The 17,988-nt window shown below is 46.6% G+C and overlaps 1 protein-coding gene across 15 annotated transcripts in view; it reads left to right on the top strand.

The window, feature by feature from the left end:
• Positions 1–17,988, top strand: part of LOC110506963 (neogenin) — a 211,340-nt gene that overhangs the window by 51,899 nt on the left and 141,453 nt on the right. For all 15 annotated transcript variants that reach the window (XM_036963175.1, XM_036963173.1, XM_036963184.1 and 12 more), the window contains exon 2: positions 13,434–13,778. In XM_036963175.1, the coding sequence (XP_036819070.1) occupies positions 13,434–13,778 (345 nt within the window). The remainder of the gene's footprint in view (positions 1–13,433; positions 13,779–17,988) is intronic.

Raw genomic sequence — 17,988 nt, 5'->3', positions numbered from 1 at the left:
AAACAGTAGGAGTGGTTGGGTTGAGCAGGGTGAGTTACTACAGGAACCAGTAGGAGTGGTTGGGTTGAGCAGGGTGAGTTACTACAGGAAACAGTAGGAGTGGTTGGGTTGAGCAGGGTGAGTTACTGCAGGAACCAGTAGGAGTGGTTGGGTTGAGCAGGGTGAGTTACTGCAGGAACAGTAGGAGTGGCTGGGTTGAGCAGGGTGAGTTACTGCAGGAAACAGTAGGAGTGGTTGGGTTGAGCAGGGTGAGTTACTACAGGAACCAGTAGGAGTGGTTGGGTTGAGCAGGGTGAGTTACTACAGGAACCAGTAGGAGTGGTTGGGTTGAGCAGGGTGAGTTACTGCAGGAACCAGTAGGAGTGGTTGGGTTGAGCAGGGTGAGTTACTACAGGAAACAGTAGGAGTGGTTGGGTTGAGCAGGGTGAGTTACTACAGGAAACAGTAGGAGTGGTTGGGTTGAGCAGGGTGAGTTACTACAGGAAACAGTAGGAGTGGTTGGGTTGAGCAGGGTGAGTTACTGCAGGAAACAGTAGGAGTGGTTGGGTTGAGCAGGGTGAGTTACTACAGGAACCAGTAGGAGTGGTTGGGTTGAGCAGGGTGAGTTACTACAGGAAACAGTAGGAGTGGTTGGGTTGAGCAGGGTGAGTTACTACAGGAACCAGTAGGAGTGGTTGGGTTGAGCAGGGTGAGTTACTACAGGAAACAGTAGGAGTGGTTGGGTTGAGCAGGGTGAGTTACTACAGGAAACAGTAGGAGTGGTTGGGTTGAGCAGGGTGAGTTACTACTGGAAACAGTAGGAGTGGTTGGGTTGAGCAGGGTGAGTTACTACAGGAAACAGTAGGAGTGGTTGGGTTGAGCAGGGTGAGTTACTACAGGAACCAGTAGGAGTGGTTGGGTTGAGCAGGGTGAGTTACTACAGGAAACAGTAGGAGTGGTTGGGTTGAGCAGGGTGAGTTACTACAGGAAACAGTAGGAGTGGTTGGGTTGAGCAGGGTGAGTTACTACAGGAAACAGTAGGAGTGGTTGGGTTGAGCAGGGTGAGTTACTACAGGAACCAGTAGGAGTGGTTGGGTTGAGCAGGGTGAGTTACTACAGGAAACAGTAGGAGTGGTTGGGTTGAGCAGGGTGAGTTACTGCAGGAACCAGTGGGAGTGGTTGGGTTGAGCAGGGTGAGTTACTGCAGGAAACAGTAGGAGTGGTTGGGTTGAGCAGGGTGAGTTACTGCAGGAAACAGTAGGAGTGGTTGGGTTGAGCAGGGTGAGTTACTGCAGGAAACAGTAGGAGTGGTTGGGTTGAGCAGGGTGAGTTACTGCAGGAAACAGTAGGAGTGGTTGGGTTGAGCAGGGTGAGTTACTACAGGAACCAGTAGGAGTGGTTGGGTTGAGCAGGGTGAGTTACTGCAGGAAACAGTAGGAGTGGTTGGGTTGAGCAGGGTGAGTTACTACAGGAACCAGTAGGAGTGGTTGGGTTGAGCAGGGTGAGTTACTACAGGAACCAGTAGGAGTGGTTGGGTTGAGCAGGGTGAGTTACTACAGGAAACAGTAGGAGTGGTTGGGTTGAGCAGGGTGAGTTACTGCAGGAAACAGTAGGAGTGGTCTGGCTGTTCACACCACTGCTGCAGCTGGCCACCACTTCCATTCCTGAGTATTATGGTTAAATATTTCCTGAACTTTCAGAGGACTTGCCAGAACCTACCAAACTATAGCACAGAGGAACAATTGGCGGAAACCCAATCTTTGAAATCCAATGCTGACAAATTGCCCGGTGGTTGACTTTGCAAGGCATACTGGACCGTGTAGATTTTTTCCTCTTTGTGTGTATGATTGTGTAGGAGCAGGGGCGAAGAGAATGCAATATTGTGTTTAATTAAATAATTCATGGCATATCTCATAACAGGCACATAATGTTCCTTGGTATTGAGAGAAAAAGTAAAGATAAATGTTCTTTGTCATCTATGGTTGTTCTGGGGGAGAGGAGAAACTCTGCCCCAGTATGTGGATCCCTCTTCCTGGCCAAGTCCTCTCGATGCCCAGCACATATTTTATGGTTTTATCAAGTCCTATGAATCACCAAGCTCACTAAAAGGAAATCACGAGATCTGAGAAAAGCAATTTTTATGATTTATTCCAGGAAAGCTACATATTTCCCAAATCTCTATGGAAATTAGGCCTGTCTGCCAACACATAATTGCTGTTTTGCACCTTAATGGCAAAATGATCAACATTTGCACCCACGTTCAGGAGTATTCTACATTGGATATTTGTTTGTTTGCAAGTGACGACTAAACTGCATTGTTTAGGCCAATCCGGGTTGGTTCTCGTCTGAGGTGTCTGTTATTGGGGTTTGAACCAAAAGGTCTGTAGGAAGCTCTGCCGACCCAGACGGTAACCCAGGGGAGAATAAAACAGATCAGAGCTGTCGATTGGCCCTTCTAGCTGACAGGTTAATGAATGGAGAGGGCAGATCTGAAGGTAGTCACGCTGAGCAGGCCTGCAGTGATAGGCCTGTAGTTCAGACAGAGCCACTACCCTCCACACCCCCTCGCCCCCCCACTGAGTCTGCTACTCCCAGCCCTGAAGGATACCCTTTATTTATTCATCCAGTTGGTTCTTTCACGCGGGGCCACCTTGGGGCAAATTTAATTGTGCACCGTCTGGGCTTTCGTTTGTCTCTCGGTCTCTGTCTCTCACACAATGGATTTCTTTGGATGGCACTTCACTGTCACAAAAGGCTAGGGAAACAATGAATTCCACCGTGTCCGTCTTGCATTTGTTGAAGATGTAATGATACCTTTGCCTGATGGCGTTGTCTGGGGCTGGTTAAAAGTGCCCTCTTCTGTCGTGTCTGACAGCTTGTCCCAGAGTCCTCCTTTTACATTTAAAAAAACCCCTAAAATATAGCAGATAATTGCGTCTGTTGCCATAGTACTCTTGAGTCAGAGGTCAGGGCTGTAGCAGTAACATTAAAGTAGTTGTTTTTATAGTCTTTCTGTTGGAAGGGTTGTCAGACTCTTACACACTGGGCCTTGTTCAATCAAAAGTACCCCTGCTCTGTTTGAGGCTCATGGTTGTCACTAACCTGTCATTCAGCATTTCGTAGTGGGCCCACTGTGATGGCTGAGGAAGCAGAGGAAGAATGAGGCTTATTCAGGGTGGTTAATTAGCTTGTCCAGTGGAGGTGAGAAGTGCTTCAGTCAGAGGAATGAGCCGGTTGTTTGAAATGAACAGGATACCACAGGGATTTGCTATCTGGGAGAGACAGATTTACCTAATCCTGCCAACAGCAGTCCTCTCTCTCCTCTCGCTTTCACTTTCTCCACCATACCACACTTATTTTCACTCTCCCCACACCCGCCCAGACACTCTCCTCTCCTGCTGCACACAGTCATCAAACACATTTGTGTCAGCCTCACTTCATTGACTAGCTCCTGGTGGGTTCCTCCCTATAGCCAGAGGATGAATCCTCTCCCAGCACTGATAGAAATGTGTTGCCTGCCGCGCGCGCCCTAGCCCGGCGGCGCGCCCGGCGGCGTGCCCTAGCCCGGCGGAGGCCCGGCGGCGCGCCCTAGCCCGGCGGAGGCCCGGCGGCGCGGCCACATGCTTGTTGTCATCCCTGCTGCTCCCCAGATAAATTGGCCTTGTATACTGGGATTTACAACGCCTCAGGCTAAAACTGCAAATGAAAAGATTATAGTTCATTCATCATCAAACTAGTCTTGAAACAGTACAACATGTTGATTAAATACCTTATAGTGGACCCAATTGTAGCACTGTTAAAGACACTAGTTTACTGAGCCATGTTCCAGTTTTTGTCTCTTAAAATCTTCCTGTAAAAGTTTTTTTCCCTGCACAGCTGATGTAGTCACTGTGACCCAAGGCAGAAAGCGAACCAGCAGTGTTTTCAAACCGCCGGGGTCCGGTGGTTCGCCTCTTTTTGCCTGTAAGTAGGATGACAGAGCACCGCGAGCCGCGAGAATTGGATCCTTCCTTTCAATCTGCCAGCTGAGCCGGTGCCAACCAAGGCAGTAAAGCCGGTGTGGTCGGCCATACCAATCATTCTGTCCAGCCTTTTTATTGCTTGGTCTCCCCCACCCCTCAACAGCTATCAGAACATCCAGCTGGATCTAACGGTCAACGGGTCACATCCCCAGTACCAAACCCAGGCAGGCCTGGCATTGTTCCTGTCAGAGGGTTCACAGGGAAGGAAAGTAAAGTGGGCACATTATAGCTCCTTGAGAAGCGCTGGAGGACAGGAAAGAGCCTCCTGTACGGCAACAGTGGAGATCAATTCCATTTCTGTCCCTTTTCTTGTATTTAGGGAATTTGATCATTTTGCTGATGGCAAATACTCCCCACAGTGTAAGTTATCTTTGGGTGGAAGACTTACAATAAAAATATATATATATATTTAGCTAGGCAAGTCAGTTAAGAACAAACTCTTATTTAGATGACGGCCTACGAAAAGGCCTCCTGCAGGGACGGGCTGAGATTAAAAATCCATAAATATAGGACAAAACGCACATCACGACAAGACACAACACTACATAAAGAGACCGAGACGACAACACAGCATGGTAGCAACACAACATGGCAGCAGGCCAGCAGCACAACATGGTAGCAGGACAAAACATGGTACAAACATTATTGGGCACAGACAACAGCACAAACGGCAAGAAGGTAGAGACAACAATACATCACGCGACGCAGCCACAACTGTCAGTAAGAGTGTCAATGATTGAGTCTTTGAATGAAGAGATGGAGATAAAACTGTCAGTAAGAGTGTCAATGATTGAGTCTTTGAATGAAGAGATGGAGATAAAACTGTCAGTAAGAGTGTCCATGATTGAGTCTTTGAATGAAGAGATTGAGATAAAACTGTCAGTAAGAGTGTCCATGATGGAGTCTTTGAATGAAGAGATGGAGATAAAACTGTCAGTAAGAGTGTCCATGATTGAGTCTTTGAATGAAGAGATGGAGATAAAACTGTCAGTAAGAGTGTCCATGATTGAGTCTTTGAATGAAGAGATTGAGATAAAACTGTCAGTAAGAGTGTCCATGATTGAGTCTTTGAATGAAGAGATGGAGATAAAACTGTCAGTAAGAGTGTCCATGATTGAGTCTTTGAATTAAGAGATCCTGTTTGAGTGTTTTTTTGCAGCCTGTTCCAGTCACTAGCTGCAGCAAACTGAAGAGGAGCGACCCAGGGATGTGTGTGCTTTGGGGACCTTTAACAGAATGTGACTGGTAGAACAGGTGTTGTATGTGGAGGATGAGGGCTGCAGTAGAGATCTCAGATAGGGGGGAGTGAGGCCTAAGAGGGTTTTATAAATAAGCATCAACCAGTGGGTCTTGCGACAGGTATACAGAGATGACCAGTTTACAGAGGAGTATAGAGTGCAGTGATGTCCTATAAGGAGCATTGGTGGCAAATCTGATGGCCGAATGGTAAAGAACATCTAGCCGCTCGAGAGCACCCGTACCTACCAATCTATAAATTACGTCTCCGTAATCTAGCATGGATAGGATGGTCATCTGAATCAGGGTTAGTTTGGCCGCTGGGGTGAAAGAGGAGCGATTACGATAGAGGAAACCAAGTCTAGATTTAACCTTATCCTGCAGCTTTGATATGTGCTGAGAGAAGGACAGTGTGCCATCTAGTCATACTCCCAAGTACTTGTATGAGGTGACTACATCAAGCTCTAAACTGAGGTAGTAATCACACTGTTGGGGAGAGGGGCATTCTTCACACACTTGAGGTGTGTGGCTGTTTTGTGTCCAGTGAGTTGGGGGGTAATGTAATCTAGGTTTGAAATATATTTTCATGAGACTTCTCTCATTTTATCCATTGTCACAGCTACAGCTCTACCCTCGTAATAAAATGTGTTTTTTTTCACTCATCTCTTATTGACAGAACTTCTATCTAGTCAGTCAGTGACTACAGGTGAACGTCAGGCTCAGTTAATCGTCTGTTAGTCATCTGCACCACAGGCTTTATAGAGGACAGGTCTGTTGTCTATTTACAGCTACTCAACTACCAACTACTCTATATAGCCACACTTCTAAGCGTTTGTTTGTTCGCTCATAGAGAACCTTTTTTATTTTTTGAAACAGACATTTTGATTTCAATGTACATCCAATTCAGTCTGGGGAGCTATAAGCCGTACCACTACCCTCCTGCTGGAAAGACAAACCCTCCCCCCTCATAGGTTTGCTCTCCAGATCACTGTTATTTCCCCACGTGTTTCCTGGTGACAGATGGGCTTGAAAACGAGTGGGATGGAGAGATGAAGGGGAGTCTGTGAAGAGGGAGGTGGCCAGACATGAAAGGGGGAGAGAGAGAGAGCGAGAGAGGGGCATTTCCAGCCTGACTAAAGAGACTGACAGTGGGCGGAGGGACAAAGAGAGAAGAGGGAGGAAGGTGTAGAGATGTAAAAAGCGACGAGAAAGAAGAAATTGACTTCTGTTTATCTGTAGCAGCAGACTTTTCTCCTCTTATTACCAGGCATATTTCACATGTATATTCCTATATTCACCAGTCCTTACTGTTAGAAAGGATATTTTCTTGGAGCGTGTTAATTTAGCTGAAGGTCAGTGTGCTGACTCAATAAAGCAATACCATGTGGTGGATATTAGATGCTAACAAAGGGCAGTGTGACAATTTTCAAACCTCGTACCAACTATCTGTACAGTATACCAGGCCATTGAACTAGACTTCTGTTTTATTTGTACAAATACTGTGTTATAAATTTTTAAAAACAAAATTACAAAATTTGCTCCGACGGGAAATCCTTCCAAAACTGAGACGGGGAGGGCCTTTAGGGAAGATGTTATGTTTGAGAACTCTTTCTCTCCTCTCTCGCCCTCTGTCTCTCAGGACATTCAATTCAAAGGGCTTTATTGGTAAGGGATATATCTGTTTACATTTCCCAAGAAAATGGAATAGACCATGAACAAAAGGGAATTGTAAAAGGGAAACATTAATTAACATTATATTATTTTAAAACTTTTGAGTGTAGACATTTCAAATGTTATATTATTGGCTATGTACAGTGTTGTAACAATGAGCAGGTAAGTAGTTGAAGTATGAAAGGGAACGGTCGGTTCAGGCTCAAGGATGTTGCTGTTAGTGGTCTGTTCAATATATCTCCAGCAGTTGGAGGGGTGGGGGAAGGAGGCTTCCTGCTGGGGGGGGGGGGCTAGGGGGACAGGGGGTCTTTGTGTGGCGGGTTAGAGACCGTCTGGTTTTCTCTGGATTTCGACATGACTTTGAGAGGTTCACCTTGGTAGCTGATGAGTATGAAACGTTATCTGTTCTGTCAAGAATTTATCAGAGGCCTATTTTCCATTTTTCATGATTAAACCAGGCAGTGATGCTGTTTGATGCGAATAAGCCCACCGTTGATATGAGCAGATCTCCTCCATGTTAAATAGCCTCGACATAGATTCTCCATCCTTGAGCTGATTAGTGTGTCACTTTAACTGACCTGACTTTGTGCCATCAAGGTCCTTCAGTTACCTTGTAAAAGCCCAACCTAAACACTACTCTGCTGAGTGAGAAGTGCACTTATAACCAAATATTATCCTGTGAACACCGCTCATACACACACACACACACACACACACACACACACACACACACACCTTCCCAGCCTTGTAATGTCTCTGAAAGCATTTCTCAAACAGCAGCATTCAAGCATTTTTCAGCATCGGCACACGGGCCTAGTGATGTAGCACATCCATCGGTGTGAATCCACTCCTCTCCCATTCACCCGCTCGGGGAGAAAGGGGTGCCTATCAGGACACTGCCGTAAGCCGCGCTTCCAATCCCAAACCCTTTCTGACTGCCGAGTAAAGTGGATTTCGGAAACAGCGGGACCGAGGTAACAGCCCATACTTATCAAGCAGACAACCTCATTTTCTCCCCTCTGCTCCCGGCTTGGCCAGGGCTGCAGACAGTCCATGTTTTCAAGACGAACGGTGGGCCCCACAACGCAGGGCAGAATAGATTAGACCTCGCTGCCTGTAATGCGGTTTCCTTCTGACACCTCCCATCCCTGCCCATAACACTCCTCCCCTGTAACTCCACAGCTGTGTGAAATGAAACTATTTCAGCACAGAACGATTTCAGGGCCCTATGAATCCCTGGCATAACGATTGGTTGTAGTCCATAGGCATTGGAAGAGTATATACGTTTGTTGTTCACTAGCTTCTCTCTGTGTTCTTAAGTAAACAATGGAGGAATAGTCTGTGGCCCTGCAGATATCAAGATATCTGTGGATTAAAATAACACAACTCTCTTCACTGGAAGAAACACATTCTCTGACTTTGTTTGCAACTCAAACATGAGGAAAGTGTTGCATCTTTTTGGCAACGACAAGTTCAGTAGTGTGTGCAACTCTCTTCTCTTTTTCCAGGTATTCCTTTGGGATGCAGTTATGAAAGCCAAAGTTAAGTTTGCCTCCGGTTGTCAAAGATTGAGACTTTTCTCTTGTAGAAGTTTTGATGGTAGAGGTGCCTTTTTTGTGTAGTTTCAAATGTAGTTTGTTGGCCTCGTTGTTGGTAGGACTCTCTCCCTGGCTGAGATGATCTTGTCCTCGAGTCTCTTCTTCTTTCTCTCCTTAACCCCACGGGGTCGTCCTCTCCTCTCCTACATCCACCTGCTTCTTAACCACTCTCTCCCTGGCTGAGATGATCTTGTCCTCGAGTCTCTTCTTCTTTCTCTCCTTAACCCCACAGGGTCGTCCTCTCCTCTCCTACATCCACCTGCTTCTTAACCACTCTCTCCCTGGCTGAGATTATCTTGTCCTCGAGTCTCTTCTTCTTTCTCTCCTTAACCCCACAGGGTCGTCCTCCCCTCTCCTACATCCACCTGCTTCTTAACCACTGTGTCCTCTGGCTGTAGACTGCACGGCCTCCTGGGTTTTGTTGGACAAATATCTCTAAAACATTAATCCCCTCCATATTTGTTGCACTTTCAAAATGTGAAACTGCTGTTGTCAACTCTGCTATTCATTGGGAGATAGAATTGGCCTGGTTTCATCTTTTATCTGCTGTGTTTGGATTTGTAATGTTGTTTCTCAAACATTTGCTCATTAACCTTTAATGATAACCAAAAAACACTGAAATTCTGGCTGCACTGTAAATAGGATTTTTAAAGTTGGTTGAAAAAATGCTTACGGCTCAAGTCTATTCCCGTCTCATGGCTTTGTGCGGTGTTGTAATCCCTATGGGTCTCAGTAAGGGTGTACTGTAGACAGTTGTAAAATGTTGTTCACCCTGAGCACTGTGGTAATAGCACTGAACATACACACATTGTAAACCAACAGGAGATACAAGAAGATTCATGATGTTTATACTGGGGGGTGTGTGTTTATAATGGGGGGGCTGATGGAATTCCTCTGATGTTTCCAAACCTGGTTTATGTATTTAGTTTATAGTGAAGCGCTCAGTGTCTTCACACTCTGTGATAAGCTGGCCTGCAAATATAAACTCTGTGCAGATGCTACTACGAAGACTTTTCATCACCTGGACTTACCTCACTTCAAGCCAGCCACGTGATCCACTGATAGGCCTCCACGTCCATCCACCGCTCTCCATCCACCGCTGCCAGGCTAGCCACAGAGCAGGGCGCATCCGGTTTCTGTACAGCACCTTGAGATATCAGCTGATGTAAGAAGGGCTATATAAATACATTTGATTTGATATTGTGTAGCGAGCTAGCCACAGAGCAGGGCGCTGTTGTGTAGCGAGCTAGCCACAGAGCAGGGCGCTGTTGTGTAGCGAGCTAGCCACAGAGCAGGGCGCTGTTGTGTAGCGAGCTAGCCACAGAGCAGGACGCTGTTGTGTAGCGAGCTAGCCACAGAGCAGGGCGCTGTTGTGTAGCGAGCTAGCCACAGAGCAGGGCGCTGTTGTGTAGCGAGCTAGCCACAGAGCAGTGATGGCTGCTGTATTGCTCCAGCCTCTGCATCAGCAGAGCGTTGGCCACGAGATGAATGACCCTGGATTTTTAATTAATTTTTTATTTCACCTTTATTTAACCAGGTAGGCTAGTTGAGAACAAGTTCTCATTTACAACTGCGACCTGGCCAAGATAAAGCATAGCAGTGTGAACAGACAACACAGAGTTACACATGGAGTAAACAATTAACAAGTCAATAACACAGTAGAAAAAAGAAAAAAGAGAGTCTATATACATTGTGTGCAAAAGGCATGAGGAGGAAGGTGAATAATTACAATTCTGCAGATTAACACTGGAGTGATAAATGATCAGATGGTCATGTACAGGTAGAGATATTGGTGTGCAAAAGAGCAGAAAAGTAAAGAAATAAAAACAGTATGGGGATGAGGTAGGTAAATTGGGTGGGCTATTTACTGATGGATTGAGTGTGTCAAAGGAAGAGGCAGCTTGTGGTCCAGCCCCACTCCAGTCGCTTTGCTCTGCTGACTAGGGATGTTGTGTGTCTGCTCTTTAAAGCATATGGTCAGCCAATTTGACACCATCGCCCTTAGAATACGCCTCGGCAGAGCCCTCTCTCTTCCACTGCTCCTGCTTCAAAGCTGCTAAAGGCGGTCATTTTGTCTCAAACGGTGTGATTTGGACCCCCAGAGCCCAGCTTCCCCAACTGTTCCAACAGCAGCTGAAGACGGAGATGATTAAGCGTGTGATGGTGCTCGAGGCCTGCTGGAGAGGACAAGTCCCAATGCAGTAGCTCCACACAGGTCTCTCTCCATCTGTCTCACAAGCCAACATATAAATACACAGCCTGCTGTTGTGCCACAGTCACAGGCCTGCCCATTATAGACACACAGGTCCATTAGACCTATTGATGTGGTGTGATCAACCTCTTGCTACAGTAAGGAGCTTTTAAGACCACAGTCTCCATAGATGTTATGACGGAACATGTGTATCTCCTTTCAGGAAGTTTACTATTTTGCTTTCCATAGTTTCTCCCCAATGGTCTTTCTAAGCGAAGAGATTCTGTCTTAACACTTAGAATAAATGGAAAAGAGAGCAAGAGGGAAAGACGGAGCCAGTCTCATCTTATCTGTTGTCTGTAGCTTGTGAGGTGTAGAAATTGCTCTCTGTGTTGCTTGTCCTATGAGCTATGTGTTGCTTTGTCTGTCTGCGTGCTACGTGTTGCTCGGTCTGTCTGCGTGCTACGTGTTGCTCGGTCTGTCTGCGTGCTACGTGTTGCTCGGTCTGTCTGCGTGCCACGTGTTGCTCGGTCTGTCTGCGTGCCACGTGTTGCTCGGTCTGTCTGCGTGCTACGTGTTGCTCGGTCTGTCTGCGTGCTACGTGTTGCTCGGTCTGTCTGCGTGCTACGTGTTGCTCGGTCTGTCTGCGTGCTACGTGTTGCTCGGTCTGTCTGCGTGCTACGTGTTGCTCGGTCTGTCTGCGTGCTACGTGTTGCTCGGTCTGTCTGCGTGCTACGTGTTGCTCGGTCTGTCTGCGTGCTACGTGTTGCTCGGTCTGTCTGCGTGCCACGTGTTGCTCGGTCTGTCTGCGTGCCACGTGTTGCTCGGTCTGTCTGCGTGCTACGTGTTGCTCGGTCTGTCTGCGTGCTACGTGTTGCTCTGTCTGTCTGCGTGCTACGTGTTGCTTGTCCTGTGTTGCTCTGCATGCTACGTGTTGCTTGTCCTATGTTTCTCTGCATGTGTTCACTGCTCATTGTTAAAAATTATTTACCCCTTTTTCTCCCCAACTTCGTGATATTGGTAGTTAGTCTTGCGTCCTCCAAAACACGACCTACCAAGTTGTACTGCTTCTTGACACAATGCTTGCTTAACCCAGTAGCCAGCCATACCAATGTTTTGGAGGAAACACTGTACACCTGGCGACCGTGTCAGCGTGCATTGTGTCCGGCCTGCCACAGGAGTTGCTAGTGCGACGCTGGGCCAAACCCAGGCCCAAACCCAGGCGACGCTGGGCCAAACCCAGGCCCAAACCCAGGCGACGCTGGGCCAAACCCTCCCCAAACCCAGGCGACGCTGGGCCAAACCCTCCCCAAACCCAGGCGACGCTGGGCCAAACCCTCCCCAAACCCAGGCGACGCTGGGCCAAACCCTCCCCTAACCCAGGCGACGCTGGGCCAAACCCAGGCCCAAACCCAGGCGACGCTGGGCCAAACCCTCCCCTATCCCAGGCGACGCTGGGCCAATTGTGCGCCACCTCATGGGTCTTCGGGTCGCGGCCGGCTGCAACACAGCCTGGGATCGAACCAGGGTCTGTAGTGACGCAGCTAGCACTAAGTTGGAGTGCCTCAGACCCCGGGGCCACTCGGTAGGCCCCCACTGGACATTGTTAGTCTGTGCTGTTATTGTAATAGTTTTTAATAACCTGCCCAGGGACTTGCTATTGAAAATGATCCGGCTGGCTAAAACAGTCACTTTTACTGAAACGTTGATTTAATGTGCACTGTCCCTGTAAAAATAAACTCAATAAGTCAATAGAAGAATCTATTTGTTTTAGTTTAGGGTTACCTGGCTGCAGTGAAGGGGACTGAGCGGCCATATTGCCTCTAATGAATACCATGTATAACTTCTCCATGGGAACGTGACGGGTGCAACTGGAGCTTTGAGAGAGAGAAATTACCCCCAGAAGATAAATGGCAGAACTGATGTTGCGATCATACCACAGACCTGGTAACTCTCCCTCCTTTCCTCCTCTCCTGAGATGTCACCTCCTTGGAACATAACGGCATCATTTAAACTACATTGAACATGCAGACACTTATTTTAATGCTGTTCGTTGCGTTAAAACTGGTTTCAGAATCCTTTAATTATTCTGTTTCTCACCCCTGCAGAACTGATAATTGTGGGTATTTATCTAAACAATACCACTGTGTGACTCTGGGTGAATGTGTGAATTATTTATGAGGGCAAATGCAGAGCAATTGTTGTCAGTGAGGTTTACCATTACGCAGGGATAAATGGCTGGAAGAAAGCCTTCCAACACCTTCCTTTCCCTTCTCATTAAAGCACTTTTGCAGGGAGAGGGACTTGGGAACGGGATGAGATTTGTCTCTGCCTTGCCTCTTGCCAGTGAATTCTTGTGGGCTGGTTTTGGCTGTGGGTTGTCGTGAACTAGCAGGAAGACATTTTGTACTGAATTTGACATTGATTAGTTTGTGTTCAGATCTGTTTTGTACTGTCTGTTTTAAGCTTCAGTTATGAATATAGAATGTATGAGTCAGTAATTGTGTTTTGTGTGAGTCGGTGATGGTTTTGAAATGTGACTTAGTGATTGATTTGAAGTGGAATAGCAGGTGAACAGAGGTCACAGCCTAAATCTAACTGAAAATACCTGAGTTATTGTTCTAGGGCCGATACTGTTTTGCTTCCTGTCAAAGGCTGTTCAAGTCAACAAGAACGTACTGCCATAGTTGTAATTAAACATACTAACTCCAACCCCTCTTCCTCTCTCCTCTCCAGGCACGGCGGCGAGGCCCTTCAGCCCCTTCTGGTTCTCAGTGGAGCCGTGGGACACACTGGCTGTGAGAGGTGCCCCAGCACTGCTCAACTGCTCAGCGCACAGCGGAGACCCTGCCTCAGAGCCCACTGCGCCCCAGGCCCGTGTGGAGTGGAAGAAGGATGGAACCTTCCTGAGCCTGGCGCCAGACGACGGGCGGCGACGTGTCCTGCCTGACGGCTCGCTGCTCATCTCTAGCGTGGTGCACTCCAAGCACAACAAGCCCGACGAGGGCACGTACCAGTGTGTGGCCACCATCGACAGCCTGGGAACCATCGCCAGCCGAACCGCCCGCCTCACCGTGGCAGGTAGGACCCATACACAGGACACATATAATACTGGGTTCTATTTCATTCTCTGGGTAAGACTGAGGAGGGAGAGAGGGAGTTGAAAGGCAGCAATAAATGATGTATGTAATGAGTGAGGAAGAGATTGAAGAAGAGGGACTGGCATACAGTGTAAATTAAAGTGCACTAATTGATCCAGGCTGACCACATTACCAGTCCTAAGAACACAGCACTGAGAAAAGGCCTCTGTTGTGAAACTCTGTTGTCCAACTGTGGTATTGGTGCTTATTTTGCTGCACTGTCTCAAACATGAGGGGGGGGTCTGGTTGTGATGTCGCTGTGGGCTCTGCAAGCTGCAGGGCTGTACAATGTGACCTTGTTTCATTTAGGTGAGAGAGTCGAGCAGAGCAGCAGGGATTATTAGGTGTTTGAGCTGGGTCTTGCCCCGAAATTCAATTTGCAGGCGGAGGAGCGCAGGAATGCAATTATGTTCTCCCTCAGCCCTGTTATGTTGGAGAGGGGGGTGTGGACGACTGGAGAGGGCCTTCATCTTCGACTCCGCCAGAGTAGCCTTCTCAGGTGTGGGTGTGAAGTCACTCTCACGGTCGATCTCTGACTGCATGTGTTATCATAACCTTTGGAGCTAATGAGCTCGACTTCGTTGAGGAGAGCGGACGACCGTTGGACGGTAGAAAAACGGCTCTACTACAGCAGTGTTTCCCAACCAGGGCTGCCTGGCCTATCTACAGGGGCTGCCTGGCCTATCTACAGGGGCTACCTGTCCAATCCTCAGGGAGTACTAGGACCCCCGGGGTTACCTGGCCTATCTACAGGGGGTACTAGGACCCCTGGGGTTACCTGGCCTATCTACAGGGGGTACTAGGACCCCTGGGGTTACCTGGCCTATCCACAGGGGGTACTAGGACACCTGGGGTTACCTGGCCTATCCACAGTGTGTCTAGGACCCCCTTGGGGTACCTAGCCTATCCACAGGGGGTACTAGGACACCTGGGGGTACCTGTCCTTTCCACAGGGGGTACTAGGGCGCTTGGGGGGTACCTGGCCTATCCACAGGGGCTACTAGGACCCCTGGGGGTGCCTAGCTTCAGGGGCTACATGGACCCCTGGGGGTGCCTGGCCTATCCACGGGGGCTACTATGACCCCTGGGGGTGCCTGGCATATCCTCAGGAGGTACTCTAGGCAGAGCAGAATTCAGTTGGTGCTACAGTAACCGAAAAGATTGAACCACTGTACTACATTACCCATCATTCCATGTGGAACATTTCCTGTTTTATCACAGTGAAGACTGTTCTACCTAGTGTCTGTTCTACCTAGTGTCTGTTCTACCTAGTGTCTGTTCTACCTAGTGTCTGTTCTACCTAGTGTCTGTTCTACCTAGTGTCTGTTCTACCTAGTGTCTGTTCTACCTAGTGTCTGTTCTACCTAGTGTCTGTTCTACCTAGTGTCTGTTCTACCTAGTGTCTGTTCTACCTAGTGTCTGCTCTACCTAGTGTCTGTTCTACCTAGTGTCTGTTCTACCTAGTGTCTGTTCTACCTAGTGTCTGTTCTACCTAGTGTCTGTTCTACCTAGTGTCTGTTCTACCTAGTGTCTGTTCTACCTAGTGTCTGTTTTACCTAGTGTCTGTTTTATCACAGTGAAGACTGTTCTACCTAGTGTCTGTTTTACCTAGTGTCTGTTTTATCACAGTGAAGACTGTTCTACCTAGTGTCTGTTTTACCTAGTGTCTGTTTTATCACAGTGAAGACTGTTCTACCTAGTGTCTGTTTTACCTAGTGTCTGTTTTACCTAGTGTCTGTTTTACCTAGTGTCTGTTTTACCTAGTGTCTGTTTTACCTAGTGTCTGTTTTACCTAGTGTCTGTTTTATCACAGTGAAGACTGTTCTACCTAGTGTCTGTTTTACCTAGTGTCTGTTTTATCACAGTGAAGACTGTTCTACCTAGTGTCTGTTTTACCTAGTGTCTGTTTTATCACAGTGAAGACTGTTTTACCTAGTGTCTGTTTTACCTAGTGTCTGTTTTACCTAGTGTCTGTTTTACCTAGTGTCTGTTTTACCTAGTGTCTGTTCTACCTAGTGTCTGTTCTACCTAGTGTCTGTTTTACCTAGTGTCTGTTTTATCACAGTGAAGACTGTTCTACCTAGTGTCTGTTTTACCTAGTGTCTGTTTTATCACAGTGAAGACTGTTCTACCTAGTGTCTGTTCTACCTAGTGTCTGTTTTACCTAGTGTCTGTTTTATCACAGTGAAGACTGTTCTACCTAGTGTCTGTTTTACCTAGTGTCTGTTTTATCACAGTGAAGACTGTTCTACCTAGTGTCTGTTTTACCTAGTGTCTGTTTTATCACAGTGAAGACTGTTCTACCTAGTGTCTGTTCTACCTAGTGTCTGTTCTACCTAGTGTCTGTTTTACCTAGTGTCTGTTTTACCTAGTGTCTGTTTTATCACAGTGAAGACTGTTCTACCTAGTGTCTGTTTTACCTAGTGTCTGTTTTACCTAGTGTCTGTTTTACCTAGTGACTGTTCTACCTAGTGTCTGTTTTACCTAGTGTCTGTTTTATCACAGTGAAGACTGTTCTACCTAGTGTCTGTTTTACCTAGTGTCTGTTTTATCACAGTGAAGACTGTTCTACCTAGTGTCTGTTTTACCTAGTGTCTGTTTTACCTAGTGTCTGTTTTATCACAGTGAAGACTGTTCTACCTAGTGTCTGTTCTACCTAGTGTCTGTTTTACCTAGTGTCTGTTTTATCACAGTGAAGACTGTTCTACCTAGTGTCTGTTTTACCTAGTGTCTGTTTTATCACAGTGAAGACTGTTCTACCTAGTGTCTGTTTTACCTAGTGTCTGTTTTACCTAGTGTCTGTTTTATCACAGTGAAGACTGTTCTACCTAGTGTCTGTTTTACCTAGTGTCTGTTTTATCACAGTGAAGACTGTTCTACCTAGTGTCTGTTTTACCTAGTGTCTGTTTTACCTAGTGTCTGTTTTACCTAGTGTCTGTTCTACCTAGTGTCTGTTTTACCTAGTGTCTGTTTTATCACAGTGAAGACTGTTCTACCTAGTGTCTGTTTTACCGTGTCTGTTCTACCTAGTGTCTGTTTTACCTAGTGTCTGTTTTACCTAGTGTCTGTTTTACCTAGTGTCTGTTTTACCTAGTGTCTGTTTTATCACAGTGAAGACTGTTCTACCTAGTGTCTGTTTTACCTAGAGTCTGTTTTACCTAGAGTCTGTTTTACCTAGTGTCTGTTTTATCACAGTGAAGACTGTTCTACCTAGTGTCTGTTTTACCTAGTGTCTGTTTTATCACAGTGAAGACTGTTCTACCTAGTGTCTGTTTTACCTAGTGTCTGTTTTATCACAGTGAAGACTGTTCTACCTAGTGTCTGTTTTACCTAGTGTCTGTTTTACCTAGTGTCTGTTTTATCACAGTGAAGACTGTTCTACCTAGTGTCTGTTTTACCTAGTGTCTGTTTTACCTAGTGTCTGTTTTATCACAGTGAAGACTGTTCTACCTAGTGTCTGTTTTACCTAGTGTCTGTTTTATCACAGTGAAGACTGTTCTACCTAGTGTCTGTTCTACCTAGTGTCTGTTTTACCTAGTGTCTGTTTTATCACAGTGAAGACTGTTCTACCTAGTGTCTGTTCTACCTAGTGTCTGTTCTACCTAGTGTCTGTTCTACCTAGTGTCTGTTCTACCTAGTGTCTGTTTTACCTAGTGTCTGTTTTACCTAGTGTCTGTTTTATCACAGTGAAGACTGTTCTACCTAGTGTCTGTTTTACCTAGTGTCTGTTTTATCACAGTGAAGACTGTTCTACCTAGTGTCTGTTTTACCTAGTGTCTGTTTTATCACAGTGAAGACTGTTCTACCTAGTGTCTGTTTTACCTAGTGTCTGTTTTACCTAGTGTCTGTTTTATCACAGTGAAGACTGTTCTACCCAGTGTCTGTTTTACCTAGTGTCTGTTTTACCTAGTGTCTGTTTTATCACAGTGAAGACTGTTTTACCTAGTGTCTGTTTTACCTAGTGTCTGTTTTATCACAGTGAAGACTGTTCTACCTAGTGTCTGTTTTACCTAGTGTCTGTTTTATCACTGAAGACTGTTCTACCTAGTGTCTGTTTTACCTAGTGTCTGTTTTACCTAGTGTCTGTTTTACCTAGTGTCTGTTCTACCTAGTGTCTGTTTTACCTAGTGTCTGTTTTATCACAGTGAAGA

The sequence above is a fragment of the Oncorhynchus mykiss genome, chromosome 26, assembly GCF_013265735.2.
Source record: "Oncorhynchus mykiss isolate Arlee chromosome 26, USDA_OmykA_1.1, whole genome shotgun sequence".
Lineage (NCBI taxonomy): Eukaryota > Metazoa > Chordata > Actinopteri > Salmoniformes > Salmonidae > Oncorhynchus > Oncorhynchus mykiss.
Note: the sequence above shows the minus strand (reverse complement) of the source record. Positions and strands in the feature narration are given on the sequence as shown.